The following is a 25,833-nucleotide window of genomic DNA, read 5'->3' as shown; positions in this document are numbered from 1 at the left end:
AATGGGGACATCGTCACAGACGCCAGCGGCTTCGAGGGAGGAGAGAAACCCGAGCGAGTGGAAGGGCTGAGGGAGGAAGGGAGGGAAGGAAGGAAGGAAGGAAGGGGAAAGCTTGGAATTGCGGAGGGAGAAGGAGAGCAAAGCGAGCTGAGCGGAGGCTCGAAGGAAGCACGAGTCGGGGAAAGAAGAGCCGAAGAGCCTCGATCAAAGAGAGGAGGGAGAAGGGAGAAGAGGAGGAGGAGGAGGAGGAGGGTCAAGACTTCCCAAGGAGGGGGAAAGAGCCTCAGATCAAAAAGAAGGATGCAGTGAAGGGAGGAGGAAGAGGGGGAGGAGGAGGAGGGTCAAGGCTTCCCAAAGGAGAGGGAAAGAGCCTCGGATCAAAGAGAGGAGGCTGCAGTGAAGGGAGGAAGAGGAGGAGGAGGAGGAAGAGGAGGAGGAGGAGAGTCAAGTCCTTCCAAAGGAGAGGGACTGAGCCTCGGATCAAAGGGAAGGCTGCAGTGAAGGCAGGAGGAGGAAGAGGAGGAGGAGGAGGGTCAAGACTTCCCAAAAGGGGCGAAAGAGTGGATGCCACAAAGCGCCTTTGGCCGGTCTTTGGCAGGCAGGGTCTTTGGCCGAGATGCGCCTCGAGGATGATCCGCGCCAGGAGGGGGGCCCCTCGGTGAAGCCCCCGAGGTAAATCCACGCCAGGAAGGAGCCGGAGGCATGCGGCAGCCGGGCCAAGCCGAGCGGATTGGGATCCTGGGCAAGCGCGCTCCGTTGGGGCGCATGGAGAGAGGAGCCCCCTCCCCAGGGGTCGTCTGGGGGCCAGAAGCAGCGGCTCGGCCTCCCCGAGGCCCCTTCCGTGGGGCAGACCACTGATTTCGCGTGGAAGAAGAGGAGGAGGAGGAGGAAAAGGCAGGAGCCTCGCCAAAGAGGAGCCCCGTCCTGCGCCTTTGCGCTCTCTCTCTCTCTCTCTCTGTGTCTCCGACTTCTTTCGCCTTCCCTCCCGCCTTGCGGGGCTGCCTCCCTTCTGCATCAGGGGACAGAGACAGTGAGGGTCGAAGTGTGACCAGGGACGGAGGAAGGAAGGAAGGAAGGAAGAGCGCCCTCCCCGCCTTCCCATCCGCCTCTGCTGGGACTTTGCTCCGAAAGCAGGACCCACAGGGTCTTTCCCCCCTTGCAGTCTGAAGGGATCTGCTTCTCTTCGGCGTGTCGGGACGCCACTGTTGGGGTCTTCCCTGGGAGGAAGCGATGCCGAGGGTCGTGGGCGCGGTGGGGCTGATGCTAAGCGCGGTCTTCCTGGGCGCGATGCTGGATGGGCTCCCGCTGAGGAGGATGCGTCATCCGGGCCCCAAAGAGCGCGACTACACGCTGGTGGAGGTGAGTGAAGGAGTGAGTGGCCGGCAAGTCTCTTCGCCTTCCACAGGCCTGGGCAAACTTGGGTCCTCCCTCCAGGTGTTTTGGACTTCAACTCCCAGCATTCCTCACAGTTTAAGCGGCTGAGGAAGGGGTCTGAGGCTTTTGGGGATGCTGGGAGTTGAAGTACAACCACTTAAATGACCTGAGGCTGTTGGGGATGCTGGGAGTTGAAGTCCAACCGCTTAAGGGGCTGAGGAAGGGGCCTGAGGCTGTTGGGGATGCTGGGAGTTGAAGTCCAACCACTTAAATGACCTGAGGTTGTTGGGGATGCTGGGAGTTGAAGTCCAACCGCTTAAGCAGCTGAGGAAGGGTCCTGAGGCTGTTGGGGATGCTGGGAGTTGAAGTCCAACCTCTTAAGTGGCTGAGGAAGGGGCCTGAGGCTGTTGGGAATAGTGGGAGTTGAAGTCCACCCGTTTAAGCGGCTGAGGAAGGGGCCTGAGGCTGTTGGAAATGCTGGGAGTTGAAGTCCAAAACACCTGGAGGGAGGGCCCAAGTTTGCCCAGGCCTGGACTAAAGTGAAAGCATGAGAGAAGAGACCAAGCCAATGACATGATAGTGAAAAATCACATTAAACACTGCTTTAAGGGTGAATTTCAGAAGATACCTAGAATCATATTAGTGTAAGACCCATGTCAGACAGAGATGGGCTTTGGCCCTGGACTACAAGTTTCTATATAGTTGTCCAGCTGTGTAAATAGTACTAATTTCACTCTTTGGGCAGGTTTAATCTGTGTCGGCAGATGCTGTTTGTGTTATCAGCTTCAGTTGTGGTCTGTGAAGGAATAGAATGTGGAGATAGTTAGCTGGTTTTGCCATTTCACAAAATGTGTTGTTTTGTACGGAAGGTGACGGCACAAACACGATTCTGCCCAGCAAAGCATAGTGGAGTGAGACTGAAGTTATGGATGAAGTATCTGGGTGGCCAGGCCTTCTTTAAGAGGAAATTTGGAACTAGAAGCAGAAGTAGCATGGACAGAACAGAGGAAGCTTTGAACAGCACAAAAAGATGATCCATTCAATATATTCCATCCAACGTTTTACCCCATCATTGAATGAAGGGGAGCCCATTTGGGGTCAGGACCCATATTTTAAGAAGCAGTACTAGTGATCACTTTGTATGCTCCTCAAAGCAGACAGAGATTGTGTTCTTGAAGGCTTTCATGGCTGGAATAACTAGGTTGCTGTGAGTTTTCCAGGCTGTATGGCTATCTTCCAGAAGCATTCTCTCCTGACCTTTCACCCACATCTATGGCAGGCAAACTAGGAAAATAGGGGTTTATATATCTGTGGAATGTCCAGGGTGGGAGAAAGAACTCTTGTCTGTTCAAGGCAAGTGCGAATGTTTCAATTGGCCACCTTGATTAGCATTTAATGGCCTAGCACTTTCAAAGGCTGGCTTCTTACTGCCTGGGGGAATCCTTTGTTGGGGTGATTCGCTGGTCCTGGTTGTTTTTTTGTCTGGGATTCCCCTGTTTTTGAGTGTTCCTAATTTACTGTCCTGATTTTGGAATTCTTTAATACTGGTAAGCCAGATTTTGTTCATTTTGTTCATACTCAGAGGTTGTGAGGCCTGTTGGAAACTAGCCGTGAGGTTTATATATCTGTGGAAGGTTCGGGTGGGAGAAAGAACTCTTGTCTGTTGGAGGCAAGTGTGAATGTTGCAATTAATCATCCTGATTAGCGTTGCAAAGCCTTGCAGCTTCAAAGCCTGGCTGATTCCTGCCTGGGGGAATTTGTTGTTGGGAGATGAGCTGGCCCTGATTGTTTCTTGTCTGGAATTTCCCTGGTTTTTTTTAATGTTCCTCTTTATTTACTGTCCTGATTTTAGAGGTTTTTTTTAATACTGGTAGCCAGATTTTGTTCATTTTCATGGTTTCTTCCTTTCTGTTGAAATTATCCACATGTTTGTGGATTTCAATGGCTTCCCTGTGTAGTCTGACATGGTGGTTGTGAGAGTGGTCCAGCATTTCTGTGTTCTCCAATAATATGCTGTGTCCAGGTTGGTTCATCAGGTGCTCTGCTATGGCTGACTTCTCTGGTTGAAGTAGTCTGCAGTGCCTTTCATGTTCCTTGATGCGTGTCTGGGCGCTGCGTTTGGTGGTCCCTATGTAGACTTGTCCACAGCTGTATGGTATACGATAGACTCTTCCAGAGGTGAGGGGATCCCTCTTGTCCTTTGCTGAACGTGGCACTTGTTGGATTTTCTTAGTGGGTCTGTAGATAGTTTGTAGGTTGTGTTTCCTCATCAGCTTCCCTATGCAGTCAGTGGTTCCCTTGATGTATGGTAAGAACACTTTCCCCCTGGGTGGATCTTTGTCTTTATTCTCGTAGCTTCTACTTGGTCTTACAGCACTTCTGATGTCTGTGGTGGAGTATCCATTGGCCTGTAGAGTCAAGTTTAGGTGGTTCAGTTCACCTCGGAGGAGGTGGACTTACCTCACTTGCCTAGTTTCCAACAGACCTCACAACCTGCCATAGATGTGGTTGAAACATCAGGAGAGAATGCTTCTGGAACATGCCCATCCAGCCCGAAAAACTCACAGCAACCCAGGCAGAGAGTTTTCAGGGCATACACTCAACCAAGAGCTGCAGCGATTCAGCACTCCCGCAGAGCACACTTATGTGGTGATGTATCTGCAAACACATTTTTTTTTAGTAGAAGGTGGAAAAGTGCAGTCTTCCTACTATTACTATACAGTAAACCCCTTGTATCTGGGTCCATTTCAATAGGGATCAGTATGATCCATCTTTTCATGGATTTATGTGCAGTCCTGGGGGTATATCCAGTGTGGCTATGGGAGTGATGCAAGAATTGTCAACTCCCAAGATTCTTCACTGCTGGTAATGCCACCGGCCTGAAGTGGGAACTATGGCCCCACAGTGTTTGAAGGGCTGGACTTTGCCTGCCCTTGAGTAACAGTGAAACTTTGAGAAGAAAATATGGTATATATATGCTTGTTTGTTGGTTTGTACCGCCAAATCTCCTACATGGCTTAGTAGTGGATCATGGTGGAGGCTCCTTCTTTGGAAGCTTTTAAACAGAGGCTGGATGGCCATCTGTCAGGGGTGATTTGAATGCAATATTCCTGCTTCTTGGCAGGGGGTTGGACTGGATGGCCCATGAGGTCTCTTCCAACTCTTTGATTCTATGATTCTATGACTCTATGAAAACATGGCACACATATCCTTCACTATCCAACTTAAAATAATTAAGGAGTTTGAACAACAACCAAAATCCTCCCATCCCTTTCAGGCTCAGAACAGGGGGAAAGGAGCAAAACAGATTGACTGTGGCTAGGTGGAGTGGCTCTTTGTCGTGTAACTGGGAGATAAAAGGAGTGGAGCAGATTGGTTGCTGCTAGGTAACATGTGTATGTGGGGATTGGGCAGGAAAGAGAGAGAGAAAGGAGGGAATGGGAGAAGCAAGGGATGGGGAAGATAGAAAAAGGAGGGAAGGGAGAGAAAGGAAAGGGGAAAAGATATTAGGAGAGGGAAGGAAAGAAAGAGAAAGGCAGGGAGAGAAATGGCCACACTGGGTGGACTAATCTGGGAATTGCAGTCCAAAAGCAATAACTTTTATTTATTTATTTACTTTGCTTATATACCGCTGTTCTCAGCCCGAAGGCGACTCACAGCGGTTTACACACAATAAAAACAGCAATAATTCAATGCATATATAACAATTGACCACTTAACACATTATCCAATTAATAAACAACAAGCAATTACACTAAACAATTATTACAATAACCAGCCCAATCGTCTCATCATCAAAGCGTAGTCCAGGTTCGGCGTCCATTGTTCCATTCCTATGTTCAATTACCAATATTGCACTAGATTACTCGAACGCCTGCACAAACATCCAAGTCTTCAACTTTTTTCGGAATGCCATGAGAGATGGTGCCTGCCTAATGTCCGCAGGAAGGGTGTTCCACAGCCGAGGGGCCACCACCGAGAAGGCCCTATATCTTGTCCCCGCCAGCCGTGCTTGAGAAGTCGGCAGGATCGAGAGCAGGGCCTCCCCGGAAGATCTCAAAGTCCTGGTGGGTTTATAGGCTGAGATGCGGTCAGATAGGTATCTTGGGCCGGAACCGTTTAGGGCTTTATAGGCCAATGCCAGCACCTTGAATTGAGCTCGGTAGAAGTTTATCAAGTGTGATTCTAGGCTGCATCAAAAGGAGTATTGTATCTATATCAAGGGAAATAATAGTACCTCCATATTCTGCATTGGCCAGATCTCACCTGGAATACTGTGTTTATTTCTGGGCACAAGTCAAGAAAAATACTGACAAACTGCAATGTGTCCAAAGAAGAGTGACTAAAATGGTAAAAGAACTGGATGCCGAGCTCTATGAGGAGTGGCTCAGGATCTTTTTTTTTTTAATTGTGTCAGGATCGACTTGAGAAACTGCAAGTCACTTCCATTGTGAGAGAATTGACCATCTGCAGGGATGTTGCCCAGGGGCAGGGGCCGCTCTACCCATTACGCAAAGTAAGCCTTTGAGTATAGTTGATTTTGCCCAGGGGCGCTCTTGAGGCACTCTTGGGGGGGAAATAGACCTTGACATATGCGAGTTGTAGTTACTGGGTTGTATAGTTCACCTACAATCAAAGAGCATTCTGAACACCAATTATGGAATTGAATCAAATATGGCACACAGAACTCCCACAATGAACAGAAAATATATATCAGTGATTGGTTGGGGTGGGGGGAGCGCCAAAATACTGTTTGCTTTCCATTGAAAATTACCTAGGGCCGCCTCTGCCCAGGGGACATCCGGATGTTTTACCATTCTGTGGGAGGCTTCTCTCATGTCCTTGCATGGGAAGCTGGAGCTGACAGATGGGAGCTCACACTGTCTTGCAGATTCGAAATCTTCAGATCACCAGTTCAGCCGGCACAAGGGTTCAACCCATTGCGCCACCGCAATTCCAGGGATCTGATTAGGTTTAGCCTGAAGAAGAGACATGATAGCTGGGTTTAGATATTTGACAGTGTGTCACATTGAGGAGGGATCAAGCTTGTTTTCTGCTGGATGAGAGATGAAGACATGGAATGATAAATTCAAACTATAGGGAATAAAACAACTCCGCTTAAACATTACGAAGAGCTTCCTGATGATAAGAGCTATTCAACAGTGGATTATCCTGCCTTGAAGGGTGGTGGAGTTTCCTTCTTTTGAAGTTTTTAAGTAGAGTCTGGATGACCATCTATCAGGAGTGCCTTGATTGTATTCTTGCATGGCAGGGGATTTGTACTTTGAGGTCTAATGCAGATAGAGGCTTCCTCTGCACTTCACTGGTAGTAGCAAGGATGTAGCAAGTAGTGTAATTCTGATGAAAGGCTAAAACAGTAATTTCTATGGAGGCTTTCCTCTCTTCCACTGCTGCTGCTATGACAAGTTCCACTTAGCGTCATCAAATCTGCCCTGTGTTCCTGGAAGGTTTATTTTCTCTTCAATTTTATGGCTGGGGATGAAGGCAAGCCATTCCTTCGCCTGGAGCGGATCTGTCTCCTGCTGCTTATTCCTGACCTACCGGCGTCATTCTCTCCCTTCTTGACGTCTGTCCTTGTCTTGGCAACAGATAATTGTCCTGTCACAGACAGCGGTAAATGATGGCTCCAGGTGGGGGCTGGGGGGGGGGGGAGCTGCTTTTGTGCCTTCACTGAACATTGGGGAGGATGCTGCCTGTGCTTGCTTGTCTACTCCTTTCTGTGTATGGCTGGAATGTATGTCCCACCGCAGACTCCCTCTGGATGTGGATTTGCTTTTAACCTTTTCCATTTCCCCCATTAATTAAATCATCTTCTCTATTGCTTTGTCCTTAACCAAGATCCAACTTTCTGGCACAAAACACATGCTGAAGCATTGGCCTTCATGAAAAAGAACCTTTTTATTGTGCCTAAGAAAGTGCTTTAAACTTCCCTAGCAATTTCTGTTTTTCAGAACCAACAAATTGGCGTTGCTCAACCTGGGGGTCGGGACCCCGGCGGGGTTGCAAGGGGGTGTCAGAGGGTTCGCAGAATTTTCTGTTGGTCATGGGGGTTCTGTGTGAGAAGTTTGACCCAGTTCTATTGTTGGTGGGGTTCAGAATGCTCTTTGATTGTAGGTGAACTATAAATCCCAGCACCTACAACTCCCAAAATGTCACATTTGGGCATATTGAATATTTCTGCCAAGGTTGGGCTAGATCCATCATTGTTTGAGTCCACAGTGCTCTCCGGATGTAGGTAAACTACAACTCATAAACTCAAGGTCAATGCTCTCCAAACCCTTCTAGTATTTTCTGTTGGTCATGGGAGTTCTGTGTGCCAAGTTTGGTTCAATGCCATCATTGGTGGAGTTCAGAATGTTCTTTGATTGTAGGTTAATGATAAATCCAAGCAACTACAACTCCCAAATGACAACATCAATCCCCCCAATCCCATTATTCAAATCTGAGCATATTGGGGATTTGGTCCATTGAACGAAAATACATCCTGCATATCAGATATTTACAATTTTTATTTACTATATTTTCTCAATCCTGAAGGGGACTCAATGATTCATAACAGTAGCAAAATTACAGTTATTTATTGATTTATTTTATTTAGCAGTTTTGTATACCGGTCTTCTCACCTCCATCGAGGGACTCAGGCCGGTTTCCAACATCAATATTACAATAATTAAAAACATCGTATTCCAAATTACACTAAACAATTAAAAACAAAATACAGTCATATAATTACAATGGTCAGTCATCATCATAAAATCATTGTTCGTTGATATCCACCCATATCACAGGATCTTGACTCATTTTTTGAATGCCAGTTTCCAGAGCCAAGTTTTCACCTGTTTATGAAGTAGCAATGCAAATAATGTTATGGTTGGGGGTCACCACAACATGAGGAACTGTATTAAGGGGTTGGGGCATTAGGGATGTGGAGAAGCAGCCCGAAAAACCTACAACAACCCTTGAGAAACACTGCTCTAGAATGCATGGTTACTTTATGGGTTTTGTATGTTTTTGCTTTGTTTGTTTTAACATCAAGGAGATATGTTGACGGTAGGAAGGAGACGCGCTGCATGTATTGACAGTATGCCCCTTTTCCAGCTGTCAAAGCCACAAGCTATATTCGGGAGTAAAAAAAAAGGAGGACTTTTAATTTGTGCTGGGAGGTCATAGAGGTCAAAAGAATCACCGTTGTGCTTTGGGGAGTATGTGCTTGGTCTTGCTTGTTCACATAGTAAAGACAGAGGAGACACAGCCACTTGGGAATCTAGCAATCTACCTCCAGGCTCCTTTATGCTCCTTCCTTCAATCCTGGGATGCCGGAGGCTGCGCAACAGTAGGGATGAAAGAAGCCTTTGCATAGCTCATGTTTGGCTAATTATCCACAGCTGCTCCGTTGCCCCTTATAAGCTGTTGCCCTCGGCAAGCATCCATCTTGACCAACTGGTGGGTGAGGAAAGGGGGAGCAGGCAGGTCCTTGGGTATCTTCTAGGCATATGCAGAGTCAAATCACAGAGAGCACCAGGTGCAGGCCTCTATCTAATGTCTCCTTCGCCAAGATGAGAGGCCGCACAGATGTCTCCAGCGCACATCTGCTTCCCCCTGCCCTCCCCTTCCTTTGACAGAGTGGTGGCTGCACTGCTCAGCCAAGCCAGCTGCTCCTTACATCTATACTTTTGTTGAAAGAGACGACCTAGTCGGTCTTTTCCAAGACTGGGTGAATCTGTCAGAGTATTCCCAAGAAACGTTGTTTGTATAGAACTCTCCATCTGGATATGCCTTGCTGTTGAAAGTTTGTGGGAAGAGTGATATTAATACTGCCTAACCACATTTCGGCACCATGTTCATGATATAGCCCTTCTGGTTTTCCCTTTGAGCAACCATTCACAGGTGGCAAAGCTTATGTTTTTCACTTACTGGGGAGCATGTGTTCAGGAAATTGGGAAAGGCCTGAGGTGCAGTTTCTAACGTTTGCAATCATAAAGGGGCTTTTCCAGGTAGGTTAACTACAGTGTGAGGAAGTTGAAACCAGCTTGATTGTGTGTCCTCAATCAGTGATTCCTTTGCAGGATCAGAGCTGTTAACTCTCTTTTCTTTTTTCTTTTTTTTGGGGGGGAGGGGTGGTGGTGGTGGGGGGGTGGTGGTGGTGGGGGGGTGGTGGTGGTGGAGGTTCTCTCTCTCTGTGTGTGTGGTGTGTGTGTGTATGTGTGTGAGGAGCAACTTGAGAAACTGCAAGTCACTTCTGGTGTGAGATTCTATAGATTCTATAATGATCGAAAATGATCAAGGGTCTGGACAACAAGCCCCATGAGGAGCAGCTCAAAGACCCCCAAATAACCCTTTTGTTTAGCCTGAAGAAGAGAAGGCTAAGAGGAGAAATGATAGCCATGTAGGAGGGAGCAAGCTTGTTTTCTGCTGCCCTGGAGACTAGGACGTGAAACAATGGCTTCAAACTACAAGAAAGGAGATTCCATCTGAACATTAGTCTCATGGAGTTGGAAGAGACTGCAAGGACCATCTAGTCCAGTGGTTCACAACCCTTTTTTTGACCAGGGACCACTCTCCAACATTAGTACCAAAAGGGTTACGAATCAATTTTTGGTCAACTTTAAATTCAGTTTAGTTATTTGGAGTGCTGATTCAGAAAATTGCATTGGATAGACCACTTCAGCTCTAGTTTCTGATACAGGACATATGCCATCCAGTAGTCGTCATCTGCTTGTCCACAGCCATATTTAATAAGCCTCAACACTATAAGAGGGTTTCGTAAGACCAGTCACTCTTGTTCTAACGGTGTAGGAATGGTGAGTTCTTGCGGACCACTGGTGGGAACCACTGATCTAGTCCAATCTCTGACATGCAGGAATATATAGCTAAAGCACTCCTGAAAGATGCCCATGCAATCTCTATTTAAAAACTTCCAAAGAAGAAGGGTCTCTTTACAACCTCTGAAGCAGTCTATTCCACTGTCTAACAGCTCCTATGATAAAGAAGTTCTTCCCAATGTTTAGGTGGAATCACCTTTCTTTCTTTCTTTCCTTCTTTCTTTCTTTCTTTCTTTCTTTCTTTCTTTCTTTCTTGCCTGAATCCATTGATTTGTTTTCTAGTCTCTGGAATAGTAGAGAATGCCTCGTTCTGCTTAATGGTAGGGCTGGCTCTGAACAGTATTTTCTCTGGCACAGGCAATGGTAGATGTTACCTTTAGGACTATATTTTTGGGATATCCCATCAGCCAGTCTCACACTTTATTTAGCCCTCATTTGCCATGTAGGATGTGAGGCTGAACTGTGTGAGAGACTATGCAGAATCCCAGCAGACTAGAACAGCTAAGCATACGAAAGCTAGTCTTGGGATGCGTGTATGTTTTTGCAGCATTTTGGCCACAGCTAGCTGGGCTCCTTAATAAAAAGCAAGGGGACCAGCCATCTCCCTGCTGCTCTCTCTTCCTTTCACTGTGGGAGGGGAAGACAGGCTTCAGGTCCTTTTGATGTGCAGCCCTTGTAAATCCATTGACTGTGCCCTGTGTGTGTGCTCATGTGCGTCCGGACGGGCTCCAGCTCCCTTTGAAGTGCTCCAGCGGTCAGGATGAAAGTGGGATGGAGGGGAAGGAGTCCTTCCCAAGCCATCAAGCCCTAATTGCAGGTAATAGTGCTTCTCAATATCCCATCTGGGGAGGGGAGCATCCCTATTTCCTCTAATCCTGTTGTCCCGCTCTGAGGTCCTGCAGCGAAAGGGAAGTTGCATACAGGGAGCAAGGCTGGGGAACTTGGCCTGCATGTCATTGAGCTCCTAGCAGCAAGATGTAAAGGGCTAATGGGTCCTCTGAGGAGCACTTTGGAGATCCTCGGCATGGTTAAATAGAGCAGAACAGAGGGAAAACGTACATTAAGGGACCGTGCTTTCCACCAAATTCTAGTTTTGCTTTATTGTTTTCACTGGCAAATTTATCTCCCAACTCTGGCCAATTCTCAGATTCAGTGTTTCACCCCTTCTTTCTCCATAAATGAGGTCACAATTAAAAAATTAAATATAGCAGAATGTAGCAGATGCAGATAATATAAAATGGAGAGAATGTATTTTGTTCAAACAGCATACTGATAACATGCAGTGGATGATTTAGTCTTGATTTTTTGGCTCTATTGAAACAGAATAGACATTTTCTGTTTATGCAATTTTAATCAGCATCAGGATAGGAATATCCAAAGATGGTTGTTTACGGGGGTATTACTTAAAATGTCAGTGCTTCATGCTTTTGCAACACAATTTAGGAATATTTCTATTTGACCATCTCTGTTGAACACAATTAATATTCTGCTGCTATATGATACATTGCTCTAGAGATCGGGGCCTTTTTAGGTGGTGGTGCCTAGGTTGTGTAAACTTGCCCTTTAGAAGGAAGTTAAAACATCCTGCTCTCCCGGACTGTATTTAGCAAACAGCGACACAAGATGTTGTTCTCAAGCCCTAGATTAATTTCTGCTATGTTAATATACTGGAACCACATCTAAATTCGTGTTTATTTTATGTCTTTGATAAGTCACCTTGTAGATCACTTGCTACAGAAAGTCAGCATAAATAACTAAATAAGAATAACTAAATAAGCAAGCAGAAGATAGAACCTCTCCCCTGGGTTGTGAGTAATCTAAGACGGGAAGTAAAAGAAAGCAAAATCATCAAGGGATGTAGGCAAGGTAAACTTAGTTACCGTATATACTCTAGTATAAGCCAACTTGAATATAAGCCAAGGCACCTAATTTTACCACACAAAAACTGGGAAAAGGTATTGACTTGAGTATAAGCCAAGGGTGGGAAATGCAGCAGCTACTGGTAAATTTCAAAATAAAAGTAGATACAAATTACATTAATTGAGGCATCAGTAGATTAAATGTTTTTGACGATTTACATGAAATTGTAATTTAAGATAAGACTGTGCAACTCTGATTAAACCATTATTCTAACTTTCTTCAATGTAAATGTTCACACATATCCTTCCAATAATAACAAAGACAGTAAAATAATAAATGTAATAATAATAATAGAATAAAATAATAAATGTAATAATAATAATGTAAAATAATAAATAACTTTGACTCGAGTATAAGCCAAGGGAGGCTTTTTTAGGGCTGAAAAACTCAGCTTATACTCTAGTATAAACATGAGTGCATGAGCTTATTCTTTGCATCTGATCTGAAAATGACAGCTAAGTCATGAGACTTGCTTTTTGTATTAATCTGCTTCAGATGAAGGCCCATCTTTACAAAGGAACCACGCTGTGTAACACACAGGAATTCAGGAAGTTGCCATATACCAAGCCAGGTCATTCGTCTATCTAGCTCAATATTATTGTTTTGTGCCTTTAGGAAAACTCCAACTTACAATGAATGCATCATAGGGGTTTTCTCATTAAGATATATTTAGAGGTGGTTTGCCACTGCCTTCGTCTAAGGCTGAGGAACTGTGTGACTTCTCCAGGGTCACACATTGAGTTTCTATGAGTTTCATAGTTCAACACTCAAACCTCTACACCAGTGGTTCTCAACCTTTGGTCCTCCAGGTGTTTTGGGCTTCCACTCCCAGAAACCCCAGCCAGCTTACCAGCTGTTAGAAATAGTGGGAGTTGAAATCCAAAACATCTGGAGGCCAAAGATTGGGAACCAGTGCTCTACACCATTCTAGTTCCCCAGCCCAATGCATTCTACATTCTGTGGCAGACATTCTCCATGAGTTCACATTCACAGAATCCCAGCTTGTATAGTCAGTTACAAAAGATTTGGGGAGTGGCAATCCAAAACTTCTGGAAGCCAAATGATTAATAATTAAAAGAAAGGAATAGGTGAGCTGGCATAATAGGATTCAAAATTTTATAATCTGCTTATACACAGCTGAAACACTGAACTTAGATGAAAAATCATAGAATTTTGGAAGAAAATATACAATAGTCTGAACCATTAACATTAAATTCAATGAACCACCTTTTCAGTGATGCCTTTTTGAGCAAGATTTGGGACTGGCAGAATTATACAAAAACGATAAGACAGTTGGCCCTCCATATCAATATATTGAATGAATATGTATGTATGTGTGTATGTGTGTGTCCAAAAACCATGACCTTGCCATCTTATATAATATACATCATTTTATTGTGTCACTGAGTATAATGAAACTTGAACATCTATGGATTTTGGTATCCACAGAGGGTTCTGGAGCCAAACCCCAAACGATACCAAGGGTCCGCTATATAACATAAAGCCAACTGATAAATATACGTAATCAAAACTTACAATATTATACAGCAATATTAAACTGAAATTCCCAAAGCTTTGGAAAACAAGAACGTTTTGAATTGAGATTTTTAAATAACAAGGGAAGGAACAGTTTACAAATATTTGGGAAAGCAATTTCAAGAATGAACAGAAGGATCCCTCAAAATATAGCAAGGTTAGTTTACTGTCTTCTGGAATAATGTGATAGGTATTATCAAAGCGGGATATGACCAGTGTCTAAAGTTTCTTATGTGTAAATCTGATAAAGAATTAAGATAGGTGAGTTAAGCCAAAATAGTCTTAGTCCATCATATCTGAAAGAGACCATGATGGAGAAGGACATAAATGTTGATATATAGTGCGTTTTGGTGCTGATGCTTCCATTACTGCTTTAAATTAACAGATCTCTACTTCGTCTGACATGGCTTCAATCAAAGGGGAGGAGATACCTCAGTCTAACAAGGTACGGAACCTGAGGCGAAACGGACGAGCCATGCCACGCCGACAGAAGCGCCGCTGGCCATTGCATCATACCTCCAAAAACCAGTTGCAGTCTCTCCAGTCGGGTGGCACAATTCAGGAGGAGAGCACACCCTTTGTGCTGGACTTACAGAACCTACCGGGCTTAGCTAACGTGGATCTGAGTGCCCAGAATCCAAACATCCAGGTAGGCCCATGGCCCGTTAAGGTTATACTTGCTAGACTAGAAACAAAGTGATGGAATTCACCGTTAACCTTACAGTAGGTAAGGAGGTTTGGGCCACTAGGATCTGCCTTAGGATGCACTAGCCCAGTGTTCTCAACCTGGGGTCCCGAGATGTTTTTGGCCTGCAATTCCCAGAAATCCTAACAGCTGGTAAACTGGCTGGGATTTCTGGGAGTTGTAGGCCAAAAACATCTGGGGACCCAAGGTTCAGAATTACTGCTAGCCTACCCTGAACAAAAACCAGGAGTGGCTGGAAGTCCGTTTCCAGTTTTGATTTTGAAAATCCTTTGGGGAGTTGTGGGGTCAAAACACAGAGAGACTCTGCAGATTGTTTTGAAGAAGAATTATTGCTTCTAGGACTAGCAGTTTTCATTCTTTATTATTATTATTTGAAACACAACAAGATGAGTCCACAGCACACACTCTGCTGGCCATTGAATTGGATCACACATCAGACACTTCCCAAGTGTCTAGGACTGTGTGATGTATTGGCAAATAATGCATGCAGATCTCAGTAAGGTGGCTTTCTGCAGCTGGCAGATGGTAATTTTGTCAGTGCCAATTGTGTTTAAGTGCAGGCCAGGGTCTTTAGTCACTGCACCCAGTGTGCCGATCACCACTGGGACCATCTTTACTGCTTGTGCTAGAGTCTTTGCAGTTTGATCTTTAAATCCTCATATCGTGTCAGCTTTTCCAGTTGTTTCTCTGCAATCCTGCTGTCCCCTGGGATTGCGACATCGACGATCCATACTTTGTTTTTTTAACATGATTGTGAGGTCAGGAGTATTATGCTCCAAAACTCTGTCTGTCTGAATCCAAAAGTCCCAGAGGAGTTTGGCGTATTCATTCTCTGTAATTTTTTCCAACTTGTGATCCCACCAGTTCTTTGTCGCAGGCAGATTGTATTTGTGGCGCAAGTTCCAATGAATCATCTGAGCAACGGTGTTATGCCTCTGCTTGTAGTCTGTCTGCGCGATCTTCTTGCAGCAGCTGAGGATGTGTTTCATCTGCTTCCTTGCAGAGTCTACATTTGGGATCTGTTGTCGACTTTTCAATTCTGGCTTTGATGGCATTGGTTCGAATGGCTTATTCTTGGGCTGCCAAAATCAGGCCCTCCATCTCCTTTTTCAGAGTTCCATTTGTGAGCCACATCCATGTTTTTTCTTTGTCAATTTGGTTCTCAATTTTTGCCAGAAACTGTCCATGAAGTGCCTCTTTTGTCAGTTTTCTCTTCTGCTTTGGATTGTGTTTTTACGGTATTTGCTCTTTGTCTTTTGCACTTGAAGCAGTTTACTACTATTGACTTCCCTCAATGTTGGTTCTTGACTGCCTTTCACATAATCTGCCAGTGCATGTTTCTCTTCTTCTACCGTTTGTTTCACTTGCAGAAGCCCTCTGCCTCCTGATTTTCTGGGCAGGTAAAGTCTGCGGGTGTAATGAGTAGTGGATTGTCATCGGTTTTCTTGTTTTTCTGTCCAGATCATCCAGCTCTGCTTGTGTCCAGTTCACAATCCCAGCAGTGTATCTAATGACGGGGATGGCCCAGGTGTTGATAGCCTTGATCGTATTTCCACCATTTAATTTGCTCTTCAAAACCTTTCCGACTCTTTGGATGTATTCTTTGCTGACCACATTTTTCACTTGCTCATGCTTGATATTGTCCAACTGTAGAATGCCCAGATATTTGTAGGCTTCAGGCTGATTGCATTTTATGGTCTGTCCATTTGCCATCTCTATGCCCTCGCTGTGTGTAATTTTCCCTTTCTTTAATGCCACTGTGGCACATTTGTCTAGGCCAAACTCCATACTGATGTCAGTGCTGAAGATTCTAACTGTTTCTGATTTTCCATAAAGCTTTAGATCATCCATGTACAGCAAGTGGGAAATTTTGGGTGAATTTCTTGCTGTTTGGTAGCCTAGGTTTGTTTTCTGTAGAATTACTGACAGTGGGATCATTGCAATGATGAACAGCAGTGGTGACAGCGAGTGGCTTTGGAAAATTCCTCTCTTGATGTTAACAGTTCCACAGCTTTCATTACCCACAAACAACTCAGTTTTCCATTGTTTCATTGCATTTTTATTATTAGTAAAATGTATTATTATTTTATTATTATTATTATTATTATTATTATTATTATTATTTCTTACCACCTCTTCTTGTGGCTTGAGGTGCGTTACAGAATAATTAAAACAAAAGTGCTACAAATCCACATTTTAAAATGTATTTCTATAAAAGTTGCATATTAAAGCATATTTCTATAAAATACATATTGAAATACACAAAACAAAGATTAAACTCAAGACATGCATAGGCCTGCCGGAAGAGATAGGTCTTTACATGGTTTATACATTCTGACAGATGATCTAGCTGTCAGAGATCTCCCGGCAGGTCACTCCACAGTCATAGGGTGGCCAGTGAAAAGGTCCTTTAGGTGATGATTGCCAGTTGGGTGTTGGCTGGTTAGAGCAGACATTCCCCAGGACCTCAGTGTACTGGGCTGATTGTACAGGAGAAGGAGATCCTGTAGGTAACCTGGATCCAAACCATGTAGGGCTTTAAAGGTCAAACTTGGTACAAAGGTAGTCCAATATAGAGTGCATTGCAGGAGTCAAATCGTGAGGTTATGAGTCCTCCAAATCCAGGAAGGGGCGCAGCTGACATATCAGCCAAAGCTGGTAGTAAGCACTTTTGACCATTGCATCTACCTGGGCTGACATTTTGAGGAACAGATCAGGGAGCACTCCCAAGCTACAGACACTCCCAAGCTACAGTCTTTCAGGGGGAGTGTAACCCCATCCAGGATTGCTTGACACAACTCCATCCCTAAATTGGGACCCTTGATGGCAAGCACCTCTGTTTTGTCTGGATTCAGTTTCATTTTTTTCCTCCTCATCCAGCCCATTACCTCTTCCAGGCATTCGTTCAGAGGAGACACATTATCCTTAGCTGAAACTGTTTTTGAAGGCATGGAGAAATATATTTAGGTGTCATCAGCATACGGATAACACTTTGCTCCATGCTGTGGATGATTTCTCCCAGAGGCGTCATATAAATATTTATATATTTTATTTTATTTAGCAATTTTGTATACCGGTCTTCTCTCCTCTGTCAAGGGACTTGGCCAGTTTCCAACAGTAATATCACAAACAGTCATTAAAAACATCATATTACATATTAAACTAAAACATTAAAATAGCAAAATGCAATCACATAATTACAATGGTCGGTCGTCACAATAAAATATTAAAGAGCATTGGGGATAGAATGGCATCTTGTGGGACACCACATAACAGCTCCTGTTTTGAGGAGAAGTTATCCCCAAGCATCACCATCTGGAACCTGCCTGAGAGGTACAACCAGAACGACTGCAACACAGTGCCTCTGATTCCCAGCCCCTTCAGGCATTCCAGAAGGATACCACGATTGATGGTATTGAATTATCAACAGGGACACACTCCCCCTGTCGGTGTTGAGACGGAGATCATCCACTAAGGCGACCATTGCAGTCTCTACTCCGTATCCTGCTTTAGGGTCAGTTTGAAATTGGTCAAGGAAGTGTGTGTCATCCAAGACCACCTGGAGTTGGAGGACAACTGCGTTCTTCAGCTGAATTCTCACCCCACTCCTCCATGTACAGAAAATATGTACAAAGACCGCTCTCTTTGGGATACAGACTACTTCAACTCTTAGTTTGGCCTTCCAGGATGCTTTGACTCTTTGGATGTTTCAGTCTATACTTTCTGTCAACTCACCCAACATAGGCAGTGCTATAGATTGTAGAATTTGTACTCCAAAAAGTCAGAATGCCAAAGGTTTTCCACTCCATCCTTCCATTCCTCTCCATCCTTCCAGCCTTTTGTTTTATCCATTTAGTCTGTGTTCCCCATGAAACGAATCAAGTAGCATCCCAGCTACCAACTCTGAGTAACCAAGAGTGATTACAAAAAACAGGAATGTACTTATGGTTGCATTGCAATGCTTTGATGACCATCCCAACTTCAGCTTTTGCCTGGATTCAATTCTATTTGGCTGCCCCACTTTCAGTCCTGCCAGGCCTGGCTTGGTTGAAGAGAAAAGATCAGACAAGAGGTAGATGTCATGACCACATGTTTGGCACCCTCTTTCTTCACACTGTGATGTCAGAAATGATGAAGCAACTTTAGCACGTTAGCAGTGCCCAGTATGGTGGAGATCAGCCAAGTTGCTCTAAAATGCAGTTTCGCCTTAGTGAATTAAAGATGGTTGAGAAACACTTGTTGATTTTTGTATAAAGGAAGACTTGACATCCAGTATGTTGCCGTAGAAGGGTCCCACTCAGTTCAGTATTTGATGTGGCTCTTCTATTTACTGACCTTGAAGTAATTCATTGAAAAGTAGATTGAAGTACTGGGTGTAATAACTTTTAATAGGGATAATGACTTTTGAGATGAACTTAAATTAATTACCTTAGTTGTTTAATGTGTTGTGTGCTTGCAAGTGGTTTTTGACTTCCAATGATCCTAGGGAAAACCATAGTTTCCTTGATAAAGTTTGTTCAGAAGGGCATTTGTGTTGCCCCTTTTAGGCTGGCAGCATGTGACTTGCCCAGGGTATTTCTGTGCCAAGTAGAGATTTGAGCCCTGGCCTCCAGAGTCATAGTCCATTGCTCACCACCTTAACTCTTGAACAAAATATCAGATTCAAAAGTGGGGCTTGATAACACTGAAGAGAGGAATAGCCAACCATGGAAAATGGTTGGAGATAAGAGCAAGGTCAAGAGATCACAAAGAGTGAATGCCTTTTTACTCAATTAAGAGGAAATGTAAAAATGAAGATTCGGTCACAAAGTGAGGCTTTTGAAGATAAGTTGGGTTATTGAAAAGCAGTACAGGACTTGAATTTAGATACTGTGCTCCTGCCGCAGACTTACCTGTTACCTTGTTTTCCAGGTAACCATAGAGGTAGTGGATGATCCTCAGGCTGAGATGGAGATGGACTTGCTGAAGGAGACTAGGAATGATTGGTCTTTGACTTCCTCAGAGTGGCTATCCCATAAAGACCTCTTCTGGCCGCTTTTTTGGGAGTATACAGACCCTGTGGAGGAGGACAATGAAGATGACAACTTGGATACAAAGAGCAGGGGTGACGAAGAAGAAGAGGAGGACTATACTTCAGAGTATGATGAGGAGGAGACAGTTCTGAGTGGAGTGGGAGGTGACTGGGATCAGAGGTGGCCCAATCAGAAGAACTGGATCTTCAAAGAAAAGTATAAGTATGGTGAGTCTTCCCTTGTTGGTCTTGATAGCTCTGTAGATCAGTGGTTCTCAACCTGGAGATCCTCAGATGTTTTGGCCTTTGTAGGCCAAAACACTTGGGGAACCACAGGTTGAGAACCTGTAGAGGAATAGGGGAGCTTAGGTCACTCTTTCAGTGGAGCAACCATGTTTTCTTTGTGCTAGAACTTTTGACCTGCTCCTTATTATTCTTTCCAGTTGTGATGTGGCCAATGTAAGTGATTCAGCAGGAGAAATATGGAGTATAATTTGCTGAAATCATAGTGTTCCAAACATTGAGACCACTTTCATAGGCATGCTAGTGTATGTGTGTTTTCTTTCATATGTACTTACTCACATATGATTTCTGGGTTTATAGCCCAGTTGGTGAGTGCATCATTTGATAATAGAGAGGTGGAGTGGAGGGGTAAAATGAGGCGTGAGTCCTGCTTCAGTACTGTGCTCTGGCCTGAAACCAGACTGAAAGCACTTATCTGCCTTAGCTCCATTCTGTGCGATCCTGGGTTTTTGAATTTGATGAACCATCGAAAAGTTCTCTTAAAGAGATCTAGTCCCTTCTGCTCAATTTCAGGACTAGATCTAATGCAGGAAAATTTTGCCCTATTAATCCCAGGATTCCACTGGATGGATCCATGGCAACCAAAGTGTCATTGAAGTGCTTAACCTGCACCATACAGATACATCGTGAAAGAGAAAGGTTGGGGAAAGCCTAGAACAATTGTATTCTCTTTCTTACTTTGGCTTTATATTCTGCAGATTATGAAGATGAAGAGGAATGGAGTCCCTGGTCTCCCTGCACTGTAACTTGTGGCAATGGCAACCAGAAGAGGACTCGTTCTTGTGGCTATGCCTGCACTGCCACTGAATCAAGAACTTGTGACTTGCACCACTGCCCTGGTATATTTTCTTTTCTACTGTCCAGATTTTATTGCTGCATTTTCTCTATAGACTGAATGTTCTCTGCTTTTAACTGTTGAAAGCTACCAGTCTGACTGTGTAATGCCCTTGAGTTGCTTTCTCAGCTCCTAGCTTTTCTGGGGATCCCTTTATCAAAGGTTTGCAAGGACTAGAGTGAGATTTCAGTGGTAAAGGAGTTCTTTTGGTCAATGGTCACCTCTGTCTTTAAGTGAAAAGATGGAGCAAATCTGTTTTCTGCTATGTCCTGTACTGTGGATTCAGATAAGAAAGGAGGTTTTGATTAAACTTTGGGAAGAATTTCCTTAAATTGCAAATGGCTTGACAGTGGCATGGGTTGCCTCAGAAAGTGGTAAACTTTCCATTCTTTGCAGGTTTTTAAAAACAAGTTTAATGAATATTCTATCAGAGATGCTTTAGCTGTGGATTTGTTGTGTCCGCAGATAGTTGAACAATGTGGCGTAATGTAAAATAAACCACGTGTAGTTCACGTTTAATCAGCCCACACACTGCTTTGTCAGAGAAAGAAAATATGCCACACAGGTGAACAGTAAAAGAACAAGTAGTTTACTCTTTGTAAATCCAGAACAACATATGTACAATCATGTGATCAGTTACACCAATTCACATAATGTCCTTTTATGAGAGATTTAAAATGGTCTTTCTTTTGTCCATGTGGATAAACTCCTTCAGCAGCTCATGAAGCGAGAGCACACTCCAAACTCTGTTTCTCTCTGCTTCTCTCTTCATCTCTCTCTGCACCTGCATAGCTCGAGCCTGAACAAAAGTGTAACAGTAATCAAAAGTTCCAGGCTCAGCCTGCTCCCCGGGCATTGCCTGACCAATCAGCTTCATGAATCTTATTTTACAGCTGACACACACACACAAACACAAACACAGACATACACACACACACACTGATTCCTTGGAACAAACTAGTTCCAACAAACTAGATGTTATATAATCTAGTTCCAGTTCTGTAATCGTTTTCCTACATTTCAAAAGTCACACATCTTATATTTGTTTGTTATTTAATTGGTTGAACAAAACACAAATGCCTCTGTATTTTCTTAATACAAGACAAGTAAAAAGGGATATTTTTTCCATGGCAATACACACAACAAATAGAAAGACTCTTCTTGGCTTGCGCAGGTGGAGCACTGTTGCAGCTCAGTCTCAAGTAACTCAATTTTTCACATGACCCTATAAAAACATGCTTTTAAAAGGGGCTGCTAAATACCATGCTATGCAATACTGCAATAAAGTATATCAAAATAAAATTTCATGTATAATTTGATTCATACACATACACACTTTGCTGGTATGCAGTTTGCAAGCTATAATGAAAACATATTCAGGGTGATGGTTCTTTGAATACACTTACTATAGCTTGGTCTCCTGTCTCCCCTGCTGGATTCTTCAGCTGCTTCATACATTTGGTGCTTAGAGACCATTAGCTGAAGCCCACTTTGGGAGTCAAAAGCAAGCTTTTGGACACTTTGTGTTAGGGGTGAGATTGAACAAAACATGCAGAATAATCACAGGATATCTCAAACCTATACCTGTTGATAAACTCTACAAGCTACCTGGTATTGTCCCCCCCCCCCCCCCCATGTGTGATGGGAAGTTGCTGCTGTGAGAGAAATAAGGTTGAACACTGTGAAAGCCATCCACTGCATGCCAATCAGCCTCCTCCTAGTAAACTCAAATCAAGGAAACGCTTTATGAGATCCACCACTCCTCTTAACGTTCCCCAAACAACACCAAGAGTATCCCTCTGGGCAGTTAAATCAGGAAATCCCAGTTGGGTGGCCCCCACAAGGGTCTTCCTCCAGGGGCAGACCAAGAATGGGCAACCTGGAAGACTCAGAAGTGGAGTGGGCAGATCAAAAGGCAACCTGGCAAAATGGCACTACCTAGGGAAGTCCTCCACCTTGTGTGACTGTGGAGCAGAGCAGACAACTTCGCATCTGTATGCTTGTCTGCAGTGTCCTGCCTCATATACAGAGGATGAATTGTTTGAGGCTACAGACAGTGTGGTTGCTGTTGCCTGTTTTTAGTCAAAAGTCATTTAGCTGTTTGTGCTCCTTCTATTTTTTTATCAGTTTTATACTAATTTATGCAGTGCTTTTTGAATGAGATAAGGGCTGGGAAAATGGCAACTCCTCAAATTTCCATCCAGATTAACCAAAGGATTCTGGAAGCAGTCCAAAAATGTAACTTTGGATAGCTCTAGTGTGGTGTCAGATTGTGATCTAAGGGAACAGGGCAGAAATTATTTGCTAGGAGGTTTTGACATTCGGTTTCTATTCCTGTAGTGTCTTTCAAATGGAATGTGTCATGTCTTAGGAAGTTCACCAGGACATTTTTGCTTCTCTGTTTCTCTCAAGGAGCAGATGGGGAGTTGGAGCTCACAACTGAAGAGTCACCACATGAAGCAGAAAATTCTACAGGGATCGTAAACCCAGGTTTGGAAAAGGTTTATTCTTGAAATGAAGGAAAAGAGTGTCACTGTTAAAGATGGAAAGAGAACCTAGCTGATTTGTAATGCATGAATTTTGGGTTGTTATGTGCCATCATGTCAGGCTTCACTTATGTTACCAGTGACATGTCTGTATCTATGCTCATCCTGAATTCTACCTTCACCGGCCTGGCATACTCAAGGTGCACTTAACTGCATTTCATACAATCCTAAGACCATAAAGTAAATGGTCATAATTACTATAAATAATGGAAGATATAGTCTGGAGTGACCTGTACTTCCTTAGTTTTTGTTGTTGTAGCAATCAAAAAGCCCTCTCTTTACTTTAAAATAAGGCACATGTATGGAGTGTGTACCTTGTTTTCAAACTTGGGAAGCCTCCTGGGAGCCATGAGAAGCTTGAAGACAAGATACACACGCCCTGCATACCTTGTTATATAAGTGAAATTGGGCGTTTCTTGCTAAGGTTATGCTGGGGCCAGTTTGGCAGTGAGATCTAAATTCTTGTGTTTGGGGGAGGGAAATATACCCAGCTGTTTTGAATTACACATTCTTGTTATAGTCAGTATCTGGAGGATGGATGGATGGATGAATGGATATGTATGTATGCATGTATGTATGTATGTATGTATGTATGTATGTATATGGATGGTATATGTTGAATTAGACTTTTAGGTATGGTAAGCATTATATAATTTGTTTAAATACTAAGTTGGGAGCTCTAGTTTGGGGTCTTACTGCTTTAGCATTTTAGTGGTTCTGGCCTGAGTACACTGCCACTGACTAAGTGTTGGTTTGTTTGTTTCTCCCATCCACCTGCTTTGCCCAGATGTAGACAGCTGTGAGAAGTGGCTCAACTGCAAGAGTGACTTCCTCAACAAATACATAAGCAAGGTGCTCTCAGACTTGCCCAGTTGCCCTTGCTCCTACCCCTTGGAAGCAGTGTACAGTGCTGTCAACTTGCGGGATGAGCGGCAAGGCAAGAACTTCCGCTGGCGGGATGCCAGTGGGCCCAAGGAGCGCCTGGACATCTACAAGCCCACTGCCCACTTCTGCTTGCGCTCCATGCTCTCTCTTGACAGCACTACGCTGGCGGCGCAGCACTGCTGCTATGACGAGAACACCAAGCTCATTACGCGAGGCAAAGGGGCTGGAGCCCCCAACCTCATCAGTACAGAGTTCTCCCCTGAGTTGCACTACAAGGTGGACACACTACCGTGGATTCTCTGCAAAGGTGACTGGAGCAGGTACCATGCAGTGCGGCCTCCCAATAATGGGCAGCAGTGTGCTGACAACCCATCAGAGGATGAATATCTTTCTCAGCTACAGGAAGCCAGAGAATATTAGCACCTCCAGAAAAGGAGACTTTGAAGAGCACCACACCTTTGGTCTACCACACAGCATCCTAAAGCGCCAAAGGGGATCTTTTGCCACCACCCTGCTATTATGCCAGTGAAGGTTTGTGGTTTACAGAACCATCCTTTGTGTTGCATTCCCTTTGTAACAAGGTAATATGTAGGCAAGGTTACAAACCGATTCTACGATGACTCTGGTCACCTCTTCTCTAAACCTTCACATTCTTTCCTGGTGGTGGCATTACGTAGCAATCCCTGTGGCCTTGTCGGCCCATGAAATGCATACTGTACCCACTGAGGAGGTGAATAGTGGTGGGCACAGCCCCTGAAGACCACACTTTAATGACTTCTCTTGACTCATTTTATACTGTGCTCACAAATATCACACCCGCAAAGCAGACTTCAGAGTTCTTAGGGCATAAACCTCTACAGGGTGTTTGATTGTTTTGCATAGTGTCCGAAATTATCTTTGTTGGTGTAATACACCAATGTTATGTTTTAGATAAAAGGGAAATATTGTTAGATACATTCAGAATTATCTTTGTTGGTGTAATACACCAATGTTATGTTTTAGATAAAAGGGAAATATTGTTAGATACATTCAGAATTCGATGGTAAGGCTCTACCATCTTGAAATGGTTCCAGGTAAAAGAGAGAGAGTGCTATCTTCTTTGTGATATTCTATTTTACACTGTTGCTAGGGTTTGGGGGACTGAAGATGGGTGAACTGAAGGGCTGGAATGTGTGTATGAGAACATAGACCCTAAAGAAGAGAGGTGGTTAGGAGATCAGGCTAACTAGAGATGATGGTGATGAAATAACCGGGCCTAATTTTTAGCCAGAACATACAGAAGGAAACACCCAAGTATTGTAATCCTACTTCTAAATATTTTAGAAACCAGGGAGAAAAAGACAACAGATTAAGAGCCCAGGTATTCATGGTTTGGGGGTAGAGAACATGCCACACAAGGAGAAAACTCTGGATTCACTCCCTGCTGTCTCCAGTAAGGACTGGAAAAATATGCTGCTGATGATAGTTGCTACCTATCTGGAGTAAGGTCAATTCACATGGCACCATTATTTATTACATTGTTTCACTTTTCATTGCCCTAGTTGCATCTTAAAGAATTCTGGGGTGTGTAGTTTGGTGGGGCATTGGCTGGGAATTATAAATGCCCCTTCCTCATCTGCCAGAATTACCTAGAATGGAAGCATAGTGCTGTAAAGTGGAATCAAAGTGAATCAACCCTAGTTGATGATTGGTCTGCTGGGCCAGTTGTCTGATGCAGGGTCAGGCAGTTTAATGCATTCCTCCCTGTTAAACTTCAAGACTGAATAACACTGGTCAATGACAGGCAAAAAAGCAAGGGGCCAGTTGCTCCAGCCAAGACTGTGCTATCTCCTATATTAGTGGTTCTCAATCCAGGTGTTTTGGCCTCTAACTCC

At 44.0% G+C, this 25,833-nt stretch overlaps 1 protein-coding gene across 2 annotated transcripts; it reads left to right on the top strand.

Moving 5' to 3' along the window:
- On the top strand, nt 1–24,392 carry ISM2 (isthmin 2). 2 transcript variants are annotated; one of them, XM_060757792.2, is made up of 6 exons: nt 1–1,359; nt 14,059–14,322; nt 19,291–19,618; nt 20,392–20,532; nt 22,947–23,018; nt 23,862–24,392. In XM_060757792.2, the coding sequence occupies exons 1-6, from the start codon at nt 1,231–1,233 to the stop codon at nt 24,377–24,379; spliced, it is 1,452 nt and encodes a 483-aa protein (XP_060613775.2). In that variant the 5' UTR covers nt 1–1,230; the 3' UTR covers nt 24,380–24,392. The 2 variants fall into 2 exon arrangements, with proteins under 2 accessions (XP_060613775.2, XP_060613772.2); XM_060757789.2 differs by having other exon boundaries at nt 2–1,359; nt 22,941–23,018.
- The last annotated feature ends 1,441 nt before the right edge of the window (nt 24,393–25,833 follow it).

Source organism: Anolis sagrei, chromosome 1, assembly GCF_037176765.1.
Source record: "Anolis sagrei isolate rAnoSag1 chromosome 1, rAnoSag1.mat, whole genome shotgun sequence".
Classification (NCBI taxonomy): Eukaryota; Metazoa; Chordata; class Lepidosauria; order Squamata; family Dactyloidae; genus Anolis; species Anolis sagrei.
Note: the sequence above shows the minus strand (reverse complement) of the source record. Positions and strands in the feature narration are given on the sequence as shown.

Excerpts from the sequence above, each read along its gene's own strand:
- ISM2 (XM_060757789.2), top strand. The coding sequence starts at position 1,231 with ATGCCGAGGGTCGTGGGCGCGGTGGGGCTGATGCTAAGCGCGGTCTTC. Across the intron at positions 1,360-14,058 it reads GCGACTACACGCTGGTGGAG|ATCTCTACTTCGTCTGACAT; the intron begins GTGAGTGAAGGA and ends TTAAATTAACAG. Across the intron at positions 19,619-20,391 it reads CAAAGAAAAGTATAAGTATG|ATTATGAAGATGAAGAGGAA; the intron begins GTGAGTCTTCCC and ends TATATTCTGCAG.